This window comes from Crocuta crocuta, unplaced genomic scaffold (assembly GCF_008692635.1).
Source record: "Crocuta crocuta isolate KB4526 unplaced genomic scaffold, BGI_CrCroc_1.0 scaffold132, whole genome shotgun sequence".
In the NCBI taxonomy this organism is placed as follows: Eukaryota; Metazoa; Chordata; class Mammalia; order Carnivora; family Hyaenidae; genus Crocuta; species Crocuta crocuta.
In genome coordinates, this window is record NW_027528611.1 from 751,473 (window position 1) to 777,805 (window position 26,333).

At 40.0% G+C, this 26,333-nt stretch overlaps 1 protein-coding gene across 1 annotated transcript in view; it reads right to left on the reverse strand.

Moving 5' to 3' along the window:
- Positions 1–26,333, reverse strand: part of ZFAND3 (zinc finger AN1-type containing 3) — a 318,409-nt gene that overhangs the window by 26,319 nt on the left and 265,757 nt on the right. The window contains exon 5 of the mRNA XM_077754868.1: positions 4,719–4,886. Coding sequence (XP_077610994.1) covers positions 4,719–4,886 — 168 coding nt within the window. The remainder of the gene's footprint in view (positions 1–4,718; positions 4,887–26,333) is intronic.

Consider the following 26,333-nt stretch of genomic DNA (forward strand, 5'->3'; position numbering starts at 1 on the left):
GGGGGGGGGGCGGCGGGGGGGAAAGGGGACTGTAGTCTTCAAAAATGTCAATATCATTAAAAACAAAGAAAGGCCATAAAAAGTTCCAAGTTAAAAGAGTCTAAAGAGACATGACAACTAAATGCAATACCTGATCCTGAACTGGATTCTGTCCTGGAGGGGAAAAAAATGCTTTTACAGAAGACATTTCTGGATCAACTGAGAAAACTGGAATATGGGTGGCAGATTTAATAAAGGCACTGAATCAGTATCAACTTACTAAAACTGATAACTGTTATGGATATAAAAATAATATCCCTGTTGTTAGAAAACATTCATTGACGTTTATAAAGACAAAAGGCCATGATGTTTGCAACTTACTCTCAAATGGTCCAGAAAAACACTTTAAATTTCCAAATAAAAAGCTAAAACAATAGTTGATGTCCTTTTATGATTTAATTATTTAGAGCGAGGCCCAGACATTCTATTTTTAAAAGCTTCCCAGGACTGAGAACTGCCTAGAGCAGTGGTTCCCTCAGACCAGCAGCAACATGACCTAGGACCTTGTTATACAAGCACAGACCACTGAATCAGAGCCTCTGGGGGTGGGAGCTGGGCAGTAAGCTGTGTTTGCCACACCTTCCCTGCAACTCTGATGCCCACTCAAGTTTGAAACCACAGACGTAGACTAAGAGCTCTTCCTACATTCTATATTTCTAGATCCTACTTTCCCCACAAAACCTAACACAATCCTTTGTGCATAGTCATATCTCACTAAATGCTTGAAGAATTTAGTTTGACAGTGAATGATAATGCAGAAAATGACCACTGAGGCACTTGGAGATGATAAACTAAAGAGCTAAAACAGCACTCTGGAGTTTCTAATGTTAATATAAAATTTATTTTGAAAGCAATAATGGAAGCCAGATTACTCAGGTTGTTAGTAAAAGCATTGTTATATCAAAAGGGAGAATATCGGCTTACAGTTTAAGTCACTGTCAACTGAAAAAAGGTGATAACTTATGCAAGCTCTTAGTCTGGTATTTAAAAATTAATTCTGTGGCTCTGGGAAGCAAGGCACAGCGATTACTAAGCCATGCTGTGTGCATTGTGCAAGACTACTTAGAGAACACAGCATTCACATGGCTGCTATGTGGCCCAGATCTGATGAGGATGGCCAAATTTCAGAACATCCTCTAGGTGGCATTTGTAGAGACAAGACTCCTGTAATGAGAATGAGCTGATCAATTTGCCCACTGAGTAGAAAATGAAACAACTAAATCCATTTTCATGCAATTGTTTTCTATCTTGAGAAGGTAAACTGTTGAAGATACTCTCGGATACAGGATATCATCCCAGCCTCACCACATGCCTTTTCTAATTGGCATCCTGAAAGATTTCACAGGAAAAGGGTGTTACTTTGGTATTGTTGATTTAAAGGTTATCTAGTCACAGCAAGGCAGAGGGGAATTCATCTTCAAAATTCACCTCCTTATTGAAAGCCCATGGAGTATCTTGGCAATTAACAATTCCTATCACCTCTAGCTGTTCCCTATGTGAGAAGGCTCAGAACTCGCCTTACAAATTGCTCTTTTGAAGATCAAAGGGAAGCTGAATGTGTCTGTGTGTGCTCTCGATGAGACTGTAATTTAATGGAATTTTTAGAGAAGGCTTGCTGGCAGTGTTTGGATGACAGCCCCGGGGCGGAGGATTCAGGGGAGCTTGGCCACTCTTCCCTTTGGAGCATCTTCCCTGTCTTTAATTGGCACCTCATTAGAAATTAATGAAAATGACATCCTCTGTTCTTCCTGCTCTAGGCATCGAATGCTACAAAAAGGCCCATCACAATTCATAACACATTCAATTTATATAGCAATGGCTCTTAAGCATTATTTATGAGATGTGAATTTCTTGTCAGCAGTTAATAACCTGTACAGAGTGGAAGAGGAATGGAAAAAAAGATTGTGAATATATATATTAAGAAAAAGATTTTCTGCAGTGGAGAAGTGTTCTGTGTGAGTTCAAACTACCTTCTTGAGTCTTCACTTCTAGCAATAAATTACCATGCTCCCCACCCCCGACCTTTCAGGGCAGTTCAATGTCTCTTCAACACCTCATGCATCCTCAAGGAAATAACTACACAACTCACCCTTTCCTAGAGAGATCCGAGCAGACAGGCAGGAGGAACACAAAAGCTATTTGTCAAAGACAATCCCAGAGGTGTATGTTCCCACTGCTCCATTGCTGTCCTTTATCTTTTAAAATGTGGCAGTAGACCCAGCCATTTTTCTGGGCACATAAGTGTTAACACTCTCAGTGGGCCAAACTGAACTCCCCGTTCTCTCTAGGAAAACTACAACTGGAGGGAGTGCACAAAGCTCAGGGCTTTCTTTCCCAGCATTAAAATCAAATCTCTCTGTAAGCAGGCCCTCAGAATTGGGCATAAGCCAAGGGACTATGTGTTAGATCATTTAAAAAGAATGCATGTCTGTGGTAAACCCAGCAGGCACTTAGAATTTACCAGAGACAGTCAAGTTGGCTTCACCCGGGAGCACATAAAATCATCTAACATGTATTTCTAGATTTTTTTCAGCTGGGTGCTTAAGACCTTAGGAAATTTGGTGGTTTGCATCAAAGCTGCAGTGTAAACTGGGGGAGACCTGGTTACTACACTTCTGGATCTCTCAGTGCTAAACTGTGAATTCTCACTGCTTGCCTGATAAGGACAGGAGGAATCAGCCACTGCCAGAGGCAAGACAGCACACTTTATGGATCAATTGCTTGATCCACTAGGGCAAATCCTGTGTAATACCCAGGATTCAGTTGCTTTCAAGAAGGAAACAAGAACATAAGGTACAGGAAAATCCCATGGTTCTAATTTAGGAACAACCAAGGGCATGTGTTATAAAAGTAACAAGCAAAATGGTCAGGTGGGCTTCACTACACTGATAACAGACTCCACTACTAAACCCTTGTTCCCCAAAAGTTCATGTGAAGACGAGAGCTAAGAATTGCAGACCACAAAAAACGAGACAAACCCTTCAATATGGGCGAGTTGGTTAGCCACCATGCCCCAGAGTCTGCTCTGGCTAACCACAGTATTCCTTCCCTTTCTCACTATGGATTTAAAATTACCTGGCAGGGTTGATGAAGAGTCAGTCTAAGAATAAGCTTTTGGGCTCTCCTGGAGTTCTACATGAACACAACTGAGGTCTGAAAATTCTGCTGACAGCCTCTCCTGTCACCTCTTATCCTACCTCTCTACACTTTCACACAAGCGTTTAATACGATAACTAAATGTCAAGCTAAAAAAATAAAAACTCATCCAGTGACACCTGGACTCCCCATGCTGGTGTCCGTTTCTGCAGCTGAACATACACTTTCCATCTTGTTGAGTACCAGAGTATGCAACAAACAGATTTCTGGTCTTGATAGCAAGAGGAGTTCCAACTTTGTTTCCATGAGAAGCTGGTATACCCTCCTTTCCTTTTCATTTCCAACAGGCTAAATAACTGAGGCACAGGAGAAGCAATAGCTGCCTCTTCAGAAGACGAAGGACTAGGAGCAACTGTAATTTTCTAACTGCTGAGAGAACCATCTAGCCCTGCCTGCCAGCAGCAGTACTTGTGGGGTATCTATGACTATCCTAGAGGAGAAGGGAGACTTTTAAAGCTCACTCTTAGGGCAAAGGACACAAGACACTCAGAGGCGAGAGCCAGGCCTCCAAGTCTGCCTGATGACAGCTCTGTCCCATAGAACAATTTTATAACACAAAGCTTTAAATCTGGAAATAAAAACAGGAACAAGAAAGCTGTAAGTCAACCTAAATAATGGAAATACACAATTCTGCTTCTCTGTGACACGATGCACATGGTCAAAGGGAGAGAAAAAATTGGTCTAGTTTTGTTCCGTTGTAGGTAGGCATACAGTTTTAAAAAAATATATCCCTGTACAGCAAATTCTAAGAGCTAGTATAACACTGTATAATACAGAAGGAAATGTTACTTTAAAGCTATTTCAAGGGGTTAACTGACAATGAATTATGGTTCAAAGAAAATTTTCCAATCAAACTTTAATATAAAATGGATATGGGGGGAAAGAGTTTCCATTTATTATACATAGATGCTCATTCAAAATGAATATCTGGGGGCGCCTGGGTGGCTCAGACAGTTGAGCGTCCAACTTTGGCTCAGGTCATGATCCTGCGGTCCACGAGTTAGAGCCCTGCATCAGGCTCTGTGCTGACAGCTCAGACCCTGGAGCCGATTTCAGATTCTGTGTCTCCCTCTCTCTGTGCTCCTCCCCCACTCATGCTCGCTCTCTCAAAAATAAGTAAAAACATTAAAAAATATTTTAAAAAATGAATATCTGAATTGTATGGTACATATCTCAGAATTTCACTGGTTTGGTTAATTTTCATAAGTCATCAATGAGTAGGAGCTAGAGTAATATGCAGTGAGGAGAAGTTAGAATCAGTAAGCAGTGACAATGCAACTCTAATGAAACAAATTTAAGAGTAGCTGGGAATGTTTGTGCATTGTTTGTAAGCGTGAGAGGAAATAAAAGGTGTTTAGAAGTAAGACCCCTCTACTCTTACTTTCTGAATCTCCAAACCCATTGCCTGCAGGGAGGTACTCAGGAGAAGAACGAATAACTTCAGCCTCTTAGGAATAATTTCCAAAGCTATGCCAGGGTATCAAGCACACAGTCTCCATCATGCCACCAGGGGTGATGCTTACCACAGCGGCATGATCCCAGTTCCTGCTGCACCAGCTCCAGTTTGGTTTGGCACTGGAAGCACCGACGTCGACTCTTCTGTTTAGACCGGCTGGTTTCCTCGGGCCGTTCAGTGTTCTCCAGTAGTCGTGCCCGTTTCACTGGCGAAGCCTCATTCTCAGACTGTGAATCTGATCAAAACAACACATTTGGGGGTCAGGGTTAGTACCCGGCCTGGCAAGCACAGCTAATTAATGTACTGCCAGGCCTTCTGCTGCCCTTTTACAGGAACTGGACCTGTGTGAGCAAGAGCCAGTTCTGCCTGGCCTGGTTTATACTGCACAGACTGTGACAAAGCACGTACCTTCGGGGCGGACTTCTAATAAGCGAGGCCTGAGCTAGGAGAGGAGAGTGGGGTGACTCAACAAAAATCAGCCTGATGTTGTTGTTTTTAAAAACAGCGGTTTCTCTGAGGAGACCACCCAAACGGAGATCCTCTTCTTTTCTATACCCCTTCTCTGGGCTCTAGCTGCTTATTACTTCTACTGATTATTTACTGCTTCTTAGATATTTGGCCCCAGTAGACCGTAATTCCTTAGAGAAGGGATTATGTCTAATATTTCTTTATAGCGCCATGTTTAGCACAATTCTATACCCAATGCCAGTGTTTGATGGGTGATCCATAATTTTTTCTAGTAAAAACACTCATGTTTCTAGCCCTAAATGTAACAACACACACAAGAATCAGGTTCTGATGCTGACAATTATTTCAACTTTACGCAGAGTGAAGGAGTATCCTTGTTTATTCACAAGCAGGCTATCCCACAGCCTCCACTGTGGAGGCTACAGAAGCAGCATTTTGTACTACAACCCTCAACGCTGGTGCCAAACTGGCAGGTGGAGGGAGGTACGATGTGTGACAACTTCTGTTTTGTAGAACCTTAACAAAATAACTAAAATGAAAGTTCTTGCCATAGGCAAGCTGTAAATAACTCTTGCCTTCAAAAGAAAGAGGAGCACTTGGGGACTCTGTATTCTTGGATTTGCTCCACTGCAAACTGAAGATGCACCTTTTTCCAAGGTTCCAAAGGGGTTTGTGCTAAACCATCTCTGGAACACAGTCTCCTAAATGATTCTCTTCAAAACACACACAGAACCCACCTCTTCTCACCCCTCCACCTCCACCACCACCACACTGGTCCAAGCCATCATCATCTCACATAAGAGCTTTTTAACTGGCCTCCTGCCTACCCTTTAGCTCCTACGGTCTGTTCACATCCAAGTGATCTTTTAAAAATCAAGTTAGAATCACTTCACTTCCCCGTTCAAAACCTTTTTTAAAACTCCTCTTCCCAGAGTAAAAGTTCCAATGCATACTAGGGCCCTCACAAGGCCCTGCATGATTTGCCCTCTTCTCTGCTCTTTCCCCTCATCTCCTGCTGCTCTCTCCCTTTACTCCATCTGTACTAACCTCCTTGTTGTCCCCTACCTCAGGGCCTTTACACCTTCTGTTTCTGTTGTCTGAAACTCTTCTCCCAGATCTACATGGGTCTCATCTCTTTTAAGTCTTTCAAGTCACATTTTTAATGATGTCTTCTTCCCTGTTCACCCTATCTAGACCACTCTTACCCCTTCCCTAGCACTTCCTCTCTTCCCAACTCCTGCCTTTTACTCCTCCACGGTTCTATGTCTTTTAACATTACCCTCGAGGAGGATAGAAATTCCTGGAAGGCAGGAGGTTTCACCTGCACTGTTCATAATCTGCCTTCCATGCCTACAACTCAATAAATATTTCTTAAATGAATGAATCTTTTCCTAGGCAGTTGGATTTTCTATTTAAAGTGGCCCTAGTGAGAAGCAGCAGACTGCTGGATGTATTTCAGTGGAGGCTGTCTATACCTCTTTCCCCAGCCTCCCTCTGTGTGAAGATGCTGCACTTCACGGGAGAGCACTCACTGCCCCACCCCCTCAGCTCACCACACTGTGCACTGACTTATGGAAGGCACGCACCATTCTTAGCAATTGTAAACTTCATTTTTCATCTCATTTAGTTCGTCCAGTCCTACATGACATTTTCCCCCAATACAAACCAACTAAACAAGGTCTTTGATGAAAACAATTGAAAGCAAGTTCAACCTATTTCCCAGCTCTGCTGAGCGGAGCTGTCCAAACCCAATTGGTGTGATGACTGAGGCAGCCACAGACAGAGCCCCTTCCCCTACAACGGCAACAAGCAACAATCTAAATGTAAATCATTACAAAGCAGCCAGCCAAAAGGAAGTCACCTCCTATGAGCCTCAGTGCTCTCTGGGGGGTCCTTTTTCACAAACCAGCAATGGCACAATTTGTATTAATAACCCTTTTTAGACATATATTTTTTTGTAACAAGAAGAGAAAATTCTACAGTAAGAGTCTTAACAAAAAATGGTGTTTGTTCTGAGACAAGGTCCTAAATATGAAGCATCCTTATGCAAAATTATCTCCCAACCCTGGGGCATGGGCTGGGAGAAGAGAGAGAGGAGTCCACACAAGAGGAGGAGGCTGATGATGCCTTTGCATTATTAATATTGTTAAGATCCAGAGGGCTCTGACATGATGCCAGCACACCTCCAATGTAAGAGAGGACTGCTCAGACCCTAACGCACTTTCATTCGCACTGCTATCTGACAGAACTGAGCATGTGTCTGGAAACACAGAGTTCACACTCAAAAGTGCTTTCCACATGACTCTGTCCCAAACTGTTGAACATGCTATCTACCTGCATAGCATTAGCATACACCTCCATTTCTAGGCAAACCTTTGCTATAAGAAGACAATTTTTTTCTTTTAGCATGGCAATGCTGTCCACAGCTAAGTATATTCAGATAAGCAAGGGAGTGATATGCAAGAAAATACTTTTTAATGTATGATTCCTAAGAATAGGAAATAGAATTCACATTTATGTAATCATAATCATCAGTGGCCATTACCAAACAACCCACCTGATGGAACCCTCAAAAGTTGGAGGCCCGGTCTTTTCCTCTAATTCCCTACCTTGTCTGACTAATGAGAGAGCATTCAACAGCAAAAATAAGGAGTAAGTTTGCATGATATCATGCTGAAAGTTTCCTTTCCCTATTCCACATTTTTTTTTTAAAATGTTTTATTTATTTCCAGGAGAGCGAGAGAGAGGCAGCGTGAGCAGGGGAGGGTCACAGAGAGAGGGAGTGACAGACTGAAACAGGCTTCAGGCACTGAACTGGCAGTCAGCACAGAGCCCGATGTGGGGCCCAAACCCACGAACCGCGAGATCATGACCTAAGCGAAAGTCGGACGCTTAACCGACTAAGCCACCCAGGCGCCCCACTATTCCACATTTTATATAAAAGACTAGTGGGTTATTTGTTCTGGAAAGCTGGAGGTATGGGACATTCCAGAAATTATAGGTCCTAAGGGGGTTTTCTGACGTTGCGCTTCTGGCTGCACTGCCTTGGCTATCCTAAAAGAGCACCACTCAGCCCTAGACAGTCCTCTAAGAGTTAGTGTCTGGGCATCTGTGTAAGTCTAGGACAAAAAGCATCCATGTATATAAAGTCTGACCCATGAGAAGCAGTCCCCAATGATTCTAAACCAACACAGATGAAAAGTTTACCAGAATGTGTTATTTTTTTTAGGATCAAGGAACTGTTCTCAGACATTGAGAGATCCATAACTTTTATGTTCTGGAATATGCCCACTCAATCTTCATTCAGCCAATGGTCTATTAGATGGAAAGGAATCCCTGTGCCCTCCGATGCTCCCTGCCAGAAAGAAGGAGGGGAGAAAATGCTTCCTAAACTGTTTACCACCCTCCACATGCTGTCATCCAGGAAGGTGACAGTGTTATATATAACTTCTTGGCGAAGCAAACCATTCTTTGACATTTTTTCACAAGTTAACTTAGTGTTTTAATTAGTAGCTAATGAAATAAATAGCAGTCTACAGGATTATCATCATGTCTGCATAAGAAATTTACATCTCTTCTGCTAATTACTTAATGAAACTTTGTGGTGAGTTGCCTAAATAAGAGAAACAGATGTCCAGGGCAGGATTCTAATTGCTTAATAATGAACTAAATAATTCAACTATTCAATTATAAATTTTATGTCAATTAAAAAAGGACTAACAGTAAGAAAAGATCCAAATGTGGTCAACACTAAAGGAACCCCCATCTACTGTCCATATTTGAATACATTAAACTCTGATTATTTACTCTTTGCTCAAAAACGTCACTCCTGTTACCCTGAGGCTCTTTAACTTCCTCAACAATGATGGAAAACACCCAACACTCTACTTGCACAATCTGAACTTGGGCAGTAAGGGTTAAACGCAGAGAGAAAGGTGAACAGAAATAACTCTTACATGCAGCTTTAACTGTCAGAAGAAAACCGCCCTTGCAAGGAGCATGCTCATTAGCAGCAGGAGGAACTGTAGTGGCAAGCTAGAAACTGTTTCCACCCCAGGAGTTAAGAGTGACTTCTAATTAAGGTCCTTCATAAAGGGCCAACAAAGCACATTTTTTCCAGTATGCTTTTTCTTGAGAACACAATCTAGTCTGCATAGACCCATACAAGAGCTGCCACACTCCCATGCTGGGTTCACAGATCTTGGTACTCCCCGGATCCCCTCTTCCTCTGCCTACGTTTAATAGAATGAGAAGGATAGCACATTGGATTTTTTCTAAGTTGAAGGAAAGGTTGATCAAAAATCATAATGTGACTACATGAAAAAGGAAAATCTTAAGACAAAGTATTTTACCTATCAGCTCCTTAGGTTTGAAGGTAACTACTACTTAATTTGTGACAGAGAATCAAGTACAGAGATTTTAAAAACACACAATCTTCTGAAGAGAGAGGTTCTTCTAATTGTACTATTTCTTAGCCAATCTTGGAAAGCAGTGGTAAGACTTTCAATTTAGGAACACAGTTTAACTGGAAAGCTTGACTGGAGATAACAAACAGAGCCACTTCTTTTAAAATTCTGTTTGTCTCTGACAGATATTCACATTTGTTCCTTACTGTCACTGTTCTTGTCTTTATTACTCATGTTCTCTCCTGAAAATTTCCAAATAGATTGTGTCAGGCCTGTCAGAGTGGAATCCCAATCTCTCTTAATCTCCCGTCACTGTGCAGCTGGCAGCATGCACACACCCGGGGCTGCTAACCATGACTGTGGCCTTCTGACATCTCAGGCAGGCTCTTGGCCCTCGGTACAAGCCAACACTACAATTTAGAACGGGAGAGTGGGAGAAGCAAAGTGGCAACAAAGAGAAGGAAGCCTTCCTCATTCGATTCACCCACACCTTCCCTCACTTGTAAGAAAGAAAGATGAATCTGTTTCATCTCAGGCTGTATGACAGCTTTTGAGGCACTCAATCAGTTTTTTTAGAACCTATCACAGTCTCTTGACAGATTGACATTTATGATCCTAACAGCCTGTGCAAACATCAGTAAGAGCAATAATTAATGAACCCTCACACACCACTGCTGTCTCTCCTTCGACCATTTAAAAGGAGCTTAGGCTGCTAAAACCTCCGTCCATGAAAAATACCACACTCTCACTGGAAAAATTGATAAAAGAGACCTTAAAAAACTGTTCTATAGGTATGTTCCTCTGTTTCTCCTTGTGCTTTGCTTTCAGTATATGCAGGGATTAAATTCATCCTCTCCTGAAAGAATTCAGGAGAGAAAACTTCCTTATGACTCATTAAACATTTTTCCCCCACTGTGTTCAACTGGAATTTCTCCCTCATGTGTTACTTTCCTAATGGCCTTACAGCAATTTTGTAATATACACCAGTTACAAAGCTATTACACAGACAAAGAAAGAAGTTCAAGTCTTTGGAGGGGATGGAATGTTAAAATTTTGTGGAGATTGCTTTCATATATATTTGTTGTATGACATGAGATGGATAGAACTTGAAATATACTTAAGAGGCTATGCCTTAGATCATAACCATCTTAAAGGTCAGGTGCTCTCCAACTGCCAGGCAGTGCGATTCTTAAGCATGGATTCCTCAATTCTCCATCCCAGTTCTACTCCTACCCCTGCCCCCAGTTATTTTTTACTGGCTCTCTCCTTTGCTATTATTACAGATACCAGAGGATGGTCTCCTTTTCCATCACCATTACCTCAAGACTGAAAGCAGACCTCTGACTCTTCCCTCGCTGTTGAGCACACAAGACTGGGAGACCTGAGGTAGCTGATCAGTAGAGCGGACTATCCTGGGAGTGCACTTGAATTTTTGGGGTCTCTGTCTTCAATATGCTCAAAAGACATAAAGCATCAGAAATTTTCTTGGCAGTAATTGTATCATCTAGTTGCCTGATTTTGGTCATGACAGCAATGTAAAAACTGCTTCTGTAGGGACTTTTTTGGGTTAGAAGATAGCTTTAAGAGTAGCTGAACACATTGAAGTTGTAGGTCATGATAATCTGTACCCATGTGGGAGAGAAGCACCCACAAGTCCCAAAGCCATGGTTTAAAGACTGGGTTTAGATTTCTCACTTCCTCAAGGCCAATCTTCGTCTCTGAATCCTGCTGGACGGGAAGGTGGATGCTGATTTTCATGGCACATCTTTTTTGTTTTGTTTAAAAAATTTTTTTGTGTGTGTCTTTTTATTTTATTTTATTTTATTTTATTTTGGGAAAGACAGAGCATGAGTGGGGGAGGGGCAGAGAGAGGGAGACACAGAAATCGAAGCAGGCTCCAGGCTCTGCGCTGTCAGCACAGAGCCTGACGCGGGGCTCCAACCCACGGGCTGTGAGATCATGACCTGAGCCAAAGTCAGATGCCCAACTGACTGAGCCACCCAGGTACCCCTTCATGGCACATCTTGACACCAGAAAAAAATGATTATAAATCTGTCAATGTATCGAGTAGGAGAAGCCAATGGACTGTGGGGAGAACAACTCTCCAATAAATAAAACAAATAAAATCATGGCACCAGAGCCAAATAGTTTCAAAGGAAAGTGTTTTCCTTCAACTTTTCTTTCTATTCTGCATGCCTGTTTATTTCTTTTTCTTGCCTATTGTGCTGGCTAGGCCTTCTAGAGTAATGCTGAATAGGAGTGTTGAAAGAGGACACGCTTGCATTATTTCCAACTTCAAAAGGAAAGCATTTAGTTATCACACAACTTTTCATTTTGAAAAATTTCAAACACATAGAAAAATTCAAAGAGTACAACAAACACCTGTGCACATTCCATTCAGATTCAACAATTGTTAATAATCTGTCACACTGGTTTTTCTCTCTCCTCCACATTTACGCTTTCCCCCGTCCAAAACCATCTGAAAATAATTTGCACATATCAAAATACTTCATACACACACATATAATATAATAAGGGCATTTCCTGCCATGACCAAAATATCACACCTAAGAGCATTAAGAATAATTCCCCAATGTCATCTCCTATTCAGTCCATGTCCAAATATCTCCATTGTTCTCAAAGGCATGTCCAATCAAGTTTCATGTGTTGCATTTGGATCTTATGTCTAAGTCTTTTTTAATCTAGGACAGTATGTCCTTCAAAGTGTTTGTTTTCCTTCATTTGTTCATTCCTGCCTTCAAACGACCTAAACTTTTCAACAGTCTTGGTTAGTTTTCCTGTGGAATATACCATATCCTAGATTCTTTATCTACTTCTTAATGGCATAACTTATTAGGAAGGAGATTTTTAATTGTACATCTCTGTTACACAGTAAGGACCAGAAATTGAAAACTTGCAGCAAGCCTTTGACAAATCCACAGGGCAGGTACTGTGTAATCGATCCGCCCAGTTCCTACTGCACACTGGCAGTGGGGGAAGGCATGCTCTTCTTCTAACTGGTTCTACTGCACCCTTGCCACATACTGGACATCAGAATATAGTTCATCTGTCCCTGGGCACAGGATGGATGCTTAGGCAACCATTAGAGATGAGCTAGCTCCAAGTGTTTTAGCCTATGACTTCTTACAGTCTGATGGCATTCCCTGTGACTAAAGTTGGTCCCACAGGCCACAAGTCATTCCTCCAATTATTTCCTTTCCAGTAGCTTCCTGGCCTTTTTCTGATTGCCTTCCCTCTCATGATGGACTATAGGGTTGCTAATTATTGCTATAAGACATCTCTTCATTGCTATATCACTCAAGTCTCTAAACTTCTTCATTATTTTAAACCTAAGGAAAAATTTCACCAGATTAAAAAATATATATATATAATTTATTTCTAGGAGAGAGAGAGAGAGACAGCGTGAGCAGGGGAGGGTCAGAGAGAGAGGGAGTCACAGACTGAAACAGTCTCCAGGCTCTGAGCTGGCAGTCAGCACAGAGCCCGACACGGGGCTCGAACCCACGAACCGCGAGATCATGACCTGAGCGAAAGTCGGACGCTTAACCGACTAAGCCACCCAGGCGCCCCATCACCAGATTAAAAAATATAAAGCAAAAGCCCAGGGATGTTCATTTGCAAAAATAATCACAATCTCATAAAGTATAGTAATATTCTCAGTTTATTTGATCTACTTTACTTAGGCTGTTCAGGGCCATGACAACAGCCCATATATTATTTCTCAAGTGTCCACTGTATGCCAGGTACTGGGCTGCGAACTGGCAAATCAGATCTGCATATGGTAGAGATCTCTTTCCTCAAGGAGGCCACAATCCATAAGGAAAGACATATATACAAACAAACCTACAGCATAATAAGTGGCACATTAATATAGGAACAGAATGCTATGAATACAATGTGGATATGATAAATTCTTCTGGGTGGGTGATTAAAGAAGTAGAAGAGAGAAAGGTCAGTAAAGATACCTCTTGAACTTAAGAACTATATGGTATATATGCAGACAGAGGTGTTTGGGTTTGTTTTTTTTTTTTTGGTCACTTTTGTCATCTCAACATTCTTTTCTGTGGAGTCTGCTTTTCACAATACCATCTGCATATAGCTTACAGCTTGTTCATCTACCTTCTTCTCTTTACCAAACTTCCTACCAACTAACAGACCCTTTCACAGTCTCAGGAACACAGGTAATTGGAGAACACCAGTGATTGGTTTTTAGGGAAATAAAGCTGTCGTTATCTCCCATGTTCCCCTCTTGCTTTCCTGGCAACCCTCCACAAACACTAATACGCCCTCCATTTTTATAATCTTGTCATGTCAAGAATATCATATATATGGACATACAAATAGAATCATATAGTAAACTTCTGTCTAAGCTCATTTTTAAGGCCATCATCACCGTAAGTGTATATGATAAAAGAGATTCCTTAAGTTAAGCTTCAGTAATAACTGCAATAATAAGTACTATCACAAAGCTCTTATTTTGCACCAGCACCTTCTAAATGCTTTTACAGCAGTTCCCTCTTATCTGTAGGGGATATGTTCCAAGAACACCAGTGGATGCCTGAAGACAGATAGTACCAAAGCCTATTCTGTTTTTCTCTATACAGACATACTTATGATAAGTTTTAATTTATAAATTAGGCACAGTTAAGAGATTAACAATAGAACAATTATAGTAATATACTGTAAGATAAGTAATGTGAATGTGGACCCCTTCTCTCAAAATTATACTGCACTCCCACTTTCCTTCTTGTGATAATGTGACAGGTAATATGCCTACAGAAGGAGATGAAGGGAGACGAATGATGCAGGTGTTATGATGCAGACTTGGGCTACTACTTTCTGATGATACATTTGAAGTAGAATCATCTGCTTCTGGACTGCAGACCACTGTGGGTAACTGAAACTGTGGAAAGGGAACCAGTGGAAAGGGAAGCTATGGGAAGACTACTGTATATATACTGTATATACATGATATGATATATATATATATATTAGCTCTTTCAACGTTTGTTACAGGGCTATGTGGTGAGTGCTATTATTACCCATATTTTAAGATGACGAAACTGAGACACGTGTTAAGTGAATTGCCAAGGATCACACAAGCTGGTAAGAAGAGTCAGAATGTGAACTCAGAGTATGTATGGCCTAGAGTCTCTGCTATTAACCACTTTGCTATCCTGTCTCCAATGGTTATTACACTTCAACACTCTGCTTCTGCTCTTCCATGAAAGTACCTAATTGCAAAAAATTGTTTCTGCTATTTCCTATGTAGACAAAGACCCAGCTGCCTGAGGGTGAGGGAGAGAGCAGATCCTAGGCCAAGTATGGGAAGGAAAATAAGAAGCAGGTTCCAGGCTCTGAGCTAGCTGTCAGCCTGACACAGGGCCGGAACCCACAAACCGTGAGTTCATGACTTGAGCTGAAGTTAGACGCTTAACCGACTGAGCCACCCAGGAGCCCCTGAAAAGGAAAATAAGAGCCCCTCTGTTCCACTTAGAATCTTCTTATCCAAATAAAATGGTACAATTTCTCTAAAGTATCTCTGCTGAATAATCCTACTTGTCATCTGCTCTTAGAATATGATTTATAAGACTTACTCTGGGGTGCCTGGGTGGCTCAGTCGGTTAAGCGTCCGACTTCAGCTCAGGTCATGATCTCACGGTCCGTGGGTTCGAGCCCTGTGTCAGGCTCTGTGCTGACAGCTCAGAGTCTGGAGCCTGTCTTCAGATTCTGTATCTCTCTCTCTCTCTGACCTTCCCCTGCTCATGCTATCTCTCTCCCTCTCTCAGATATAAATAAAACATTAAAAAAAAAAAAGACTTACTCCTGGGGCACCTGGGGCACCCGGGAGGCTTAGTCAGTTAAGCACCTGATTCTTGATTTCAGCTCAAGTCATGATCTTGCGGTTTGTGAGATCAAGCCCCNACTTAAAAAAAAAAAGGATTTATTCCTCCTATTTTATTCCCATTCCTGCAAACTTTCTGAATTTCTGTGGTCTACATTTCTAGCATTTAATTTACACAAAATCAGCTTCATTTTTAATTTCTCTCACATTATTTTTAGAAATCTGTCCACAAAAGTTTTTTTTCCTGATTATTGTTTGGATGATATAAAAAAAAAAGCTGTGCCCCTAATAGGAAAGGAAAGTCATTTATTTTCATTTGAAGTTTTATTTCTTTTAATGATTAGAAAAAGTAAAATGTGCTTTCTCATCTTTTTATGAGCCCCAGAGAAGTCAAAGCTTCCTCTTCTCAATCACCTTGACTGCTTCCTACAGGTCATACACAAGGTCTCTTTAAAAAGGCAGATGAGGGTGGGTACCCCATAAACCACTCCTGGGTTCAGGTGAAACACTGCAGCTAGCATCCTTGTTTATTTACTTAAAGGGTATCACCACAATCTACATTCTACAGAGGCACCACTTGGTCAGTGGAGCCTGTGACACCAGCAACACAGCAGTCTTCCTTTGTAGCTGATACTGGCTTGGTACCACTTCCTTATTTTAGCTTCTCCACTTGTCCTGCCTGCCCAACTAAACCATACTACTTTTCCCCACAGATTTTTCAGTTACTCATCGTAACTGACAAATTACTCTCAACAGATAATCTTTCCTTCTTATAACATGCTTGGTTATTTTAGAGTTCAACAACATTACAAAGCATTGATTTTTTTTGAAATATTACATTTACAGCATCAGTAGAGTACAGAATAAGGTTAACACTATTAAGGCTAGACAGAGAGAGAAGCAAGATTAAGAAACCCAAGAGAAAGACAGACCTCTCAAAGGTCACATGCTCAAGTCCCCTAATTTCTGTTTCTTGACCACAAATCTAGGTCCATGACCATGAGGGTTTTAAGACTCTCAAAGTGCTAAGACTGGTCTTAAACTTCGGTTCTACTATCTTTTCCAATATTTCCAGAAAACTACGATCAGCCACAGTTTATTTTCATTTATCTAAAGAAAGAGAAATTTGAGAGAATCCATGAATTATCTATATATCCAGATTTACCTTCCTACAACTATGTGTAAGACAGGCATACTGTTTTCATCCAGTTTCCCAGGACATTCATTTAGAAGTTAGATCACCTAAAAATACAGATTAAGTCTTCTACTTATTCTGCAGTTACATGAAGCCTACAGGTTTTCAAATTATACCTTGTAAAACTACAGTTGACCCTAACACAAGTTAAAACTACTTTAAAGTGGGTCCACTTAAATGCAGGCTTTTTTTGAACACAGTTCAGTAATACAGATGTACTTTTTCCTTATGATTTTAATAAAATTTTCTTTTCTCCAGCTTTATTGTAAGACTATAGTATATAATACATGTGACATACAAAATACCTATCAATAGGCTGTTTATATTTAATTGGTACAGCTTCTTCTGGTCAATAGTAGGCTATTAGTAAAGTTTTGGGGGATTAAAAAGTTACACATAGATTTTCAACTGTGCATGGGGATGTGGGGACAGTGTTCCAAACCCTGTGTTTTTCAAGGGTAAGCTGTATACAACTGTTCAGAGCAACTGGACTAGATGTTAATATAGCCATTTCTTTCTACTAGAGGGAAGGGACACGCCAGCAATCTTCAAAGAGTAACGGACGCCCCATCTTTGGTTTCCAAAGCATGGATGACTTGCCTAAGGGTTAAACATGATCTGGTCATGAGTCTTTTCCCAGAAGACTGAAAATAGCTGTTCTTTATGGAAAAACACGGAATATGGGGGTAGGGTGGGGAAAAGGGGAAAAAAGAATAAGGCACTAATTCAATTTTTTTTTACTTTTTCTTTAAAAAAAAAACATACAAAAAGTCAAATATTCCTATGCCCATTATCTCACTCCTATGAAACTTAACTACCCTCCCCATGAGTAGTCTTAATTTTCCAACTGTTTTGCCCATCTGGCTAATAATGCAAGTCTCCAGGGGCAAGGGCAGAACTGACCGTATTTAATATTCCACTAGTGCTCAACAACAACAACAACAACAATGAATATCTCTTTAACAGGGAATAAGTCCTTAATGATGATAATCTCACAATGAGAGACTGTCATCTTGTGGGCTGTGGTCCAGGCTTAATGCAAGGGGGAAAAAAATGTTTGAACATTTATATTATGCTATTTAAAAAAATCAGCTTGAATGTATAACTAAGTAGATGCTAAAATTAAACAGCTGATTTGTTTTTAAACCTTTTTTTGTCTCTAATTTAGCATCAGCCTAATTCAGCTCCTCTCTTATCTATTGCTTAGTGTCTTCCACCCAAGATCTGGTCTTTTGACTCCTTACTCCCAGGGTAAATCCTTCAGCTTATGAATAAATACTCCTGTGCCTCACTCTTACTTTTCCTGAAGTGAGGCTAAGTGAACCTAAAGTTTGAATGTAACATATGATGACAAAGCTTGCCCAGAGAAAGCTCTATTTATTTTCCTGAATGAGTACATTAGGTATTCATTACTCATGGTTGTAGCAGGGCTGATGCAGGTCCTACCAAATATGTAGAGAATTGAAGAAGGCTGCCTTAAGAAAATGGCTTATGAAGGAAAGAGAAATAATCTCATTTATAAAACAAGTTGCTGGAAAATTAGGAGAGGAATTCGGCATAAAATTATTATGAAAACTGTCTTTAGCTAATATTTGAAACATGAGAGGATCAGGTGCCTAACATTTTAATCTCAATTCAATTGACTCTGTTCATCAGCCACTCTTCAATGAAAGATTATTGATCATAATGTCCATGCCAGAAAATCAGCTATATATTACACCAGTGTTTACTTCACAATTTTGCAAACTGTACTGTGGCTATGTAATACTTTGATTTTAAGAATTACACACTGAAGATTTCAGCATAACAAAGGCAACTTACTCAAACGGTCGGGGATATGGATTACATACACACACACGGTCAGTAGGGGGGAGAGTAGAAAAGCCCATATGGTAAAATGTTAAATCTGGGGAATGTGGAAGGTGGGCACAGGAAAGTGAGAATTTGACATAATTTTCTTGTAACTTTTCTGTAAATCTGAAATTATGTTAAAAAAAAAAAAAAGAAAAGAAAAAGAAAACTGTATTCCAGGGTAGCCATACTTGAAGATAACTGGCTAGAGTGTCTGCCGAATTCTTTCCCAGAAATGTTGACATTGTGTAGGTCTGATGGGAAAGTGCATGGCAAGATGGTTGTAGCAGGCAATCAACAGTAATGCCAACACTTATGCTTGTCCAGGTTTGTAGCAAAGTCAACACTTATCTGTAAGTACACTTTAATGATTAGTCACAGACTTTCACATATCACTTCCTTAGTCTATACTTCCTCCAATCCCAGAAAGGACCCATTTTTAATTGCATCAATTACTGCAACTGCTGTTCCAGGAAGGAGGTTGACCAAGACCTTTAGATGTGATTTTAATCTTCTAGAAATGGATTTGAATCCTTGTCAGTTACAGGAACTATCAGTTAATGCCAACTTGAAAAACAGACTTTGCTGCAGCCAATACCTCCCATTCAAATCAGTACTACACATATTCCCTTCCCAACCCAACTTTCTTTTAAAAGACCCTGCATATTTGGACATATAACTCAAGCTGTAATGTAATAACATCTTTGGAAAATAGCTGTTCAACATTCTCTCAAAAGAAAAAAAAGCAGTGTTCAATACATTTTTTTCAAGTAAATACTGGCCCACATTCAAGGTAAAAATCTTAAAAACTGTCTGCTGTATTGTTTTTCTTTATCCTTGCTAAGTAACACAGAAATTAACACAGTCTGAATTAAATGTCCCATTTTCTTGCTTATATATGTATGCATTTTTAATAAGTTTTGATGGGGTAGATGGATGTGGGTAATGCATAGCATGCAACTAATTCCCCTGTCCACTGAGCTAATAGAGATGTGGTTTATTTAGAATTCAGAGTTGTGGTTCTGCTACTTGGGAATGGCTTTCTGAAACTCTGTGGGTGGATACTGGTAATGAAACAGAGAATTCAGAACGGCGGGGAGCATAAGGCCAAATAAGCTTTTATAGCAGAGTGTGTGTATGCACTAAAAATAATTATACATATGTAGTGGGAGGCTGGTTAACTGGGCCCACAGAGGCATTTGGTTGTTCAGATAACTAATCACAATATGAAGTCTCCCGTGACAAAAATGTTTCCAAGGTTAAACTCTGATTTTTAATCATAAAGAAGTGAATTTATTGGCTAAAGTTCTCTCATGTTGTTGGTCTAAATGCAATAGCCAGCCTTTTTTACCAAGATTTTAACTATAAGAAAACTATCTACCTTTTGTGGCTCCTAAATTGCGATTTGCTCCAGAAAGAGGAATTCTCAATTATAATATAAAAGCTTAGAGAAGAATTCAAGATATGAGTGTCTTTTTGTTTTTTTTTTGGAAGTCAAGCTTGTGAAATCTCTGTTAAAAATTACTTTCCACCAATATATACAAAATTAAATTTTTACTTTTAAAACTAGGCCCAGAAATAAAACAGAACAAAATAGAAGTTTGATTTTCCAAATTCTGATGTCCAGTTTTCTTAAGAGTTTTCTGGGCTTCCTGTCTTTCACAGCCCTCATCCTATCCAATAGGGGGTGCCAACAGCTCTCTGCTCTTCCTTGACTTCACTGAGCTCCACTCTCCAATTTGCTTGGCCTTGGGTCCTCATTACCAGTTTCTGATTCCATGTCTTTTTCTAACCAGACTGCTGGAGCTGGAAGTTCTTACTCACTTTCCTCCTTCAAGTTTCTCCTCACTCTCCTTTCATCATCAGCTACCTTCTGTTCTTATCTCTACGACCTACTATTTATCAGGCACTAAGTCAGGTGCTTTAAATACGTTATCTCACTTCCCTCATAACATTTCTACAGTTGAATCTGTCATTTTACAGAGGAGAAAATGGAGGCTCACAGAGAGGTCCAACAGTTGTCCCTGAGGTTGGGAAACTGGAATGGGAACCCAAAGAGGTGCCTCTAGAGCCTCTCCTCAACCACCAAGTCTTAAAAACACACCTTCAGGGGATTCCCCTGTTTTCTGCCCTGCTTCTCACCCTGCTTAAGATTTTCTTTGCACACAGTGGCTGTCACCTCTACAGTCACCAAGTTGTAGCTTCCACCCATTCCCATTACAATGTCTAGAAATTTGCTTAAAATCTTTTATTGATTATGCTAAACACACACAATTATATTTATTATAGTGTGTTCAGTCTTCATGTTACTTTTGTGCTTTTATTTCCACTGGGTCTGGGGAGTGGTTAGAAGAAAAAGTGTTTAGTCTTCTTGAAAGAAAAGTTACTTGTAAAGTCAGGACTGTGATTTCTGATTTAGTCACCAGTGGAAGACAAAAGGTTCTAGCTTCAAATAGAAAGTTGTGGTTCTCAGTAAATGTAGGAGATGGGGATGTACTCAAGCTGTTTATATATTAAAAAAGAAAACCTATTTATCTCTATCTCTTTCCTCACACTCTTAGAGGCAACTAATGTTTCTGGGTTTCTGGCTCTAAAAAATTTTCTTTGTTTATCTCTTCTATTTCTCCTGTAATATTTTCTATTCTTTTTCCTTCTTGTGTACCTTTCCTTTGTATCCTCTTTTAAAAGTTTTAATTTTAATTCCAGTTAGTGAACATACAGTCTTGTTATTAGTTTCAAGTGTATAATACAGTAATTCAAACAGTTCCATACATCACTCAGTGCTCATCAACAAGTGTCCTCCTTAATCCCTATCACCTGTATCCCCCATCCTCCCACCCATATACCCTTTGGTAACCATCAGTTTGTTCACTATAGTTAAAAGTCTATTTTTTATCTCTCTCGCTCTCTCTCTCCCCAGCCCCCCCTTTCTCTCCCTTCTCTTTCTCTCTGTAATTTTTTCCCTTTGGTTGTTCATTTTGTTTCTTAAACTCTGCATAGGAGTGAAATCTTATGGTATGTGACTTTCTCTGATATGTTGTGCTTTGCATTATACTCTCTTGCCCCATCCATGTCATCTGTTGCAAATGGAAAGATTCCATTCTTTTTTATGGCTGAATAGTATTCCACTGTATATATATATACACCACATCTTCTTTATCCACTCATCAATCGATGGACACCTGGGCTGCTTCCATAATTTGGCTATTGTAAATAATGTTGCAATAAACATAGGGGTTTATTTATTTTTTTTTAAATATGTTTCACTTATTTCTAGGAGATAGAGAGAGAGCGTGAGCAGGGAAGGGTCAGAGAGAGAGGGAGTCACAGACTGAAACAGGCTCCAGGCTCTGAGCTGGCAGTCAGCACAGAGCCCGACACGGGGCTCGAACCCACGAACCGCGAGATCATGACCTAAGCGAAAGTCGGACGCTTAACCGACTAAGCCACCCAGGCGCCCCCACAGGGGTTTATTGTATCCCTCTGAGTTACCGTTCTTGTGTTCTTTGGGTAAATACTGGGTAGTGTGATTGCTGGATCATCCCTTCCTTTGTAGCTTATCAAGGGCAAAATATTTCCCTATCTTAACCACCTCCAGGTTCAAGAAATGCCCAACTCCATTTCTTCTCCAACCACCACTATTTACTGGTTTTTAATGTCTCACCTATCTCCTTAACTGAATCTGCTGCCCTTATTTCCTTGTTATCAAGTGCCTCTTTAATGATATTCTGATAGCCACAGGCAACAATTTCCTGAGTCCTCATATCTCCTGGCCCCTATTCTCTTAGATCTTTCAAGATCCTGTATTTAGCTTTCTCCTTTCTTTAGCTTCCTTAACTCATTGGTTTCTTTTTCTCTTTCCCAGCCCCCAAGTACAGTCCTTAGCAGCCCCTTATTCTTCTATATTCATTCTCTTATATACCTTCACACCCTTAATCATTGCTTCTAGATCAATGATTTCCAAATTAGACCTATATTTATAATTTTCTATAGCTCTATCTACAATAACATAAAATTTAGCCCATCAGACCAGTTTTTCCTCACTCTTTCCCTGACATCAACTATTATTTTCTTCCCTCAGATCCCCAATTTTTCAACTTTGCATTCTTTCTTCAGCCAACTCTAATCAGCCATTAAATCGTATTATTATTCTGAAACATTTTTCTCAAATTGATCTCTCTTCCTCTATCCACTGACCACTACCCACAAAACACCTTGGAAAAAATGGGATAAGCAGAACTGGTAAGTCAAATTATTACTTTATATGCAAAAGGAAAAACCCATCCACATTAGCCCAGTGGCAAGACACTTTATAGACTGAGAGACTCTCCTATAACATTAATTCTTAGTTTATCTGGTTTGTCATATTTAGATTATATTCTAAATATAATCTAAGTTTAGATTATATTTAGATTCTTAAAAATGAGCCAAACCTATGCATAACTTATATTCAGATTCTTAAAAATGAGCCAAACCTATGCATAACTTAAGGCATCAAAGAGCTCCATAGAAAAACCACAATTTTTCCAACAGCAGGAAGTCTCCTGATAAGTTAGTTTTGAAGGTAACACATAGAAGAGGTATATTTGTTTAAAGGCACAAATGACAAACAACTAAACTGTCAGAATGCTCATAAACTCCTAGATCAAACTGGTAGGCCCTTTTTTCAAAGCATTCCTCTGTGGCTACGCTACACACTTCTCCTCTCTCAAAGGTCTAATTACTGTGATTTAGTGAAGTTGAGTGGTCAAAGCTGAACAGAATAAAGCTGTATCTCAATTTTCCCAAGTATTAGGTGCTTATCTGCTACTCAAAAGCATTGCCAAGTCATACTTGCTGTCTTCCATTCACTGGAAAGCAAAGTTCTATTGCTAGACTTTGCCTCCACATTCCAGTGTCCCCTTATCACTCCTACTGACTCTAAGGAACTAAATTTTAAGCATTTCATCAGAAGGATAATTCTTTTAAAAAAATTAGTATTATATTTGTTTGTAGTAATTAGGTAATTAATCCTCCCCATCCTCACTTTAGAAAATAAACATTAGTTATATTTCTTCTTCTCTAACGTTGGAATTAGTTGTGTTTATGTTTCTGGACTTATTCTGTCTCTTTATAGCATAAGCTGTCAGGGGCAAGATGCATGCCTATCACTTCTTTTGCATGTTCCTACAGAATTTACTACTGGACTGTCACAGTGGTCTTTTAATAAAGTACTGGACTGGCTGAGTGACTACAGTATCTCAGCTGGTCCTATATTACACATAAGCAACCACTTCTGAAGGTGTGATCTATAACCATGACAGCAGGCAATACAATAAGATTACAGCTTTAATCGGCCATGATTATGAAATATTTCTTAAGACTCTTCACAAGGGGGGGGTGCCTTAGAAGCAGACACAGGTATGAGGAATAAATGCCAGCCCACCTGCTGGCAGAACAGGCAATGGGACTGTCTCCTCAGATAAATGAGCAAGCAGGAAAACGGATAACACAACTTGTCTTGGAAGCAAGCAGCACGATGAGGCAGTAAAAACCCATCAGCATACATCACCCTATCATGGCTAGTGTCATTCCCAGCCTCTATTAGCCCTCGCTGCATCAGCGCAAGTCCCAGACACTTTATCCTGTTTATAATTGCTGATGAGCAGTAATAAGGCCTCCATGCCTCAGCTCCGTCCGTTCCACTTCGGTACCCACCTATTAGGTAATAACTTTTATTTACAGCCTTGCTTGATGCGCTGTTCTATTAGTACAGCCAGGAACTGAGTAGGGCAAAAAAAAAAAAAAGAGTCTCCTTAATGGGCAGTATCATCGCGAGGCTCAGATGATTTATAATGCAGCTTTGTGGCTGTTCTATCACGCTCCTCTGGTAAGACTGCTCTAGGAAAGCTATGTTTCTAACGTGCTGTCCTCTAAAAGGCACACATGTGCTATGGAACAGCACCTGAATGGCATCCCCAGATCCTCCTCCCCCCACCCAAATCCAAGTTTCAAAGGAGGAGAGGGGTATTAAATTCCCTTGATAGCCTTTTTAAATAGTGTTGGCTCAGGTATTTTGCCCCATTGGAGCAACAGAACAGCTAATTAATGGAAGTTCATGGCTTTTCTCCTTTGTAAGAGTGCAAGCTATGATAAAATAAATGACTATAAATGCAAACACACACACACACAGAAAGAGACAGAGAGAGAGAGCAGAGAGAAAGAGAGAGAGAAAGAGAGAGAATAGATATAACTTCATTCAAGGATCTAAGCAAACAAATTTACACAAAACATGTGAGCCACCAATAACTAGTAGCTCAACGCCAAAGCCGAGGCTTCTCAATACACACACATCCAAAACAGCAGCAAGCCTCATCACACTTCCTTTTCCTTTTAATACTGGAGTGTATTTTTATCCATCAAGTGCAAAAATGCCTTTTGATAAGACTGGCACCCTGGCTTGATAATTCACTTATATCAGCTTTTGTTCAGAGGAGAAGCTACCGCTTCTGATAAGCAAAATTCAAGCAAGTGCTTTGAAACAAACCTTTGACTTAAAGTCCACATGCATTACATGTCTAGCTGGCCTATAATGCAACCACAGCAATTAGTGGCAATGGGTCCAAAGTCTCGTTTAGTAGTACAGGTAACCTGTAACTTTCCTCTCCCTAAACTTTTCAGAAATCTATATATTGCATGAGGTGCTTTTAAAAACACCTATTATTCACATACTGACTATCAAATCATCTACTTATACAGTGCCTTGCTACCTCATTCTGTTCCTTAATATAAGCAACAACTCAGGCAAATGAAAGTCTTTACAGAAAATTATAACCAACACAAGAAAAAGCAATTAGTGGGTTATTTCCCTGCCCCAGTTATCCATGTACTTGCCAAAAACCGCAGAGTATCAGTAAACAGCCATTAAAACATACCGTGATAATCTGTGGCTTGTTTTTTATAATTAAACACTGGAATGTAGACCTTTTAGAGAAATGTTTGCAATCTTGCCAAATACATAGTACTCATTTTGTCCCCTGCCCCAGGAATCAAATGAACTCTTTTAGGACCTGAGATGATGAGTGCACAAGGTAAAACATTTTTTTAATCCTTTTTTCTTTGCCATGACAGATTTACTGTTTTGATCTTTCTTCAATGGTTACATTAAATGCTAATAAAATATGAAAGGTTTATATCTTCCCTAATAGTCTCCTGATGGGAACTTGCATATTACATAAGTAGGTCAAATTTCTAATTTTCTGTCTCAAATGCTGATACTGCAGACCTCAGGGAAAAGCTATACCTGAAGGACCAAGGAGAAAAAGAATGAAAAAGGGAACTGAATTACACTTGAACTCACACCCAAAGCCACCTCTCTTTAAAGCTCCACAGCATCCTTTCCAGAAGATTCATAAATATGTAATACTGACAAATAAAGCTGGTTGAAATGTTTCCATGAATACTGACTCCACCAGGAGATAAAACACACAACTGTAGGTATTTCTTAGATTTATAGGGCTACCTCTGATTTAAACACTACCACCCTTTAGCTTCTGAATCAATTTAAAGGATCTTATATAAACCTCTTAGTAATATACAACAATAAAACATTTTCCTTTAACTGGCTTCTGAACACTGATGTGGAAAGTGTTCAGCACATCAATCTTCTCTTAACTTCCAGGTAAGAGGGGGTTTCTTCTCTTCTCTCTCTTTTTTTTTTTTAATTCTTGTGTCTTTGTAAGAACAAACAATAGTATCACAAGCAGACTGTCTGAGAGAAGTGAGTCAAGAAAACGTTTTGGGGGAGGAAAGGGAAACAATGAACAATACAAGTGTATCTAGTGCATGTCACTATTCATCACACTGAAAGAAAAACAGGTAACCCAAAAGGATAAACATGGGTTTTCTGGGGGGAAA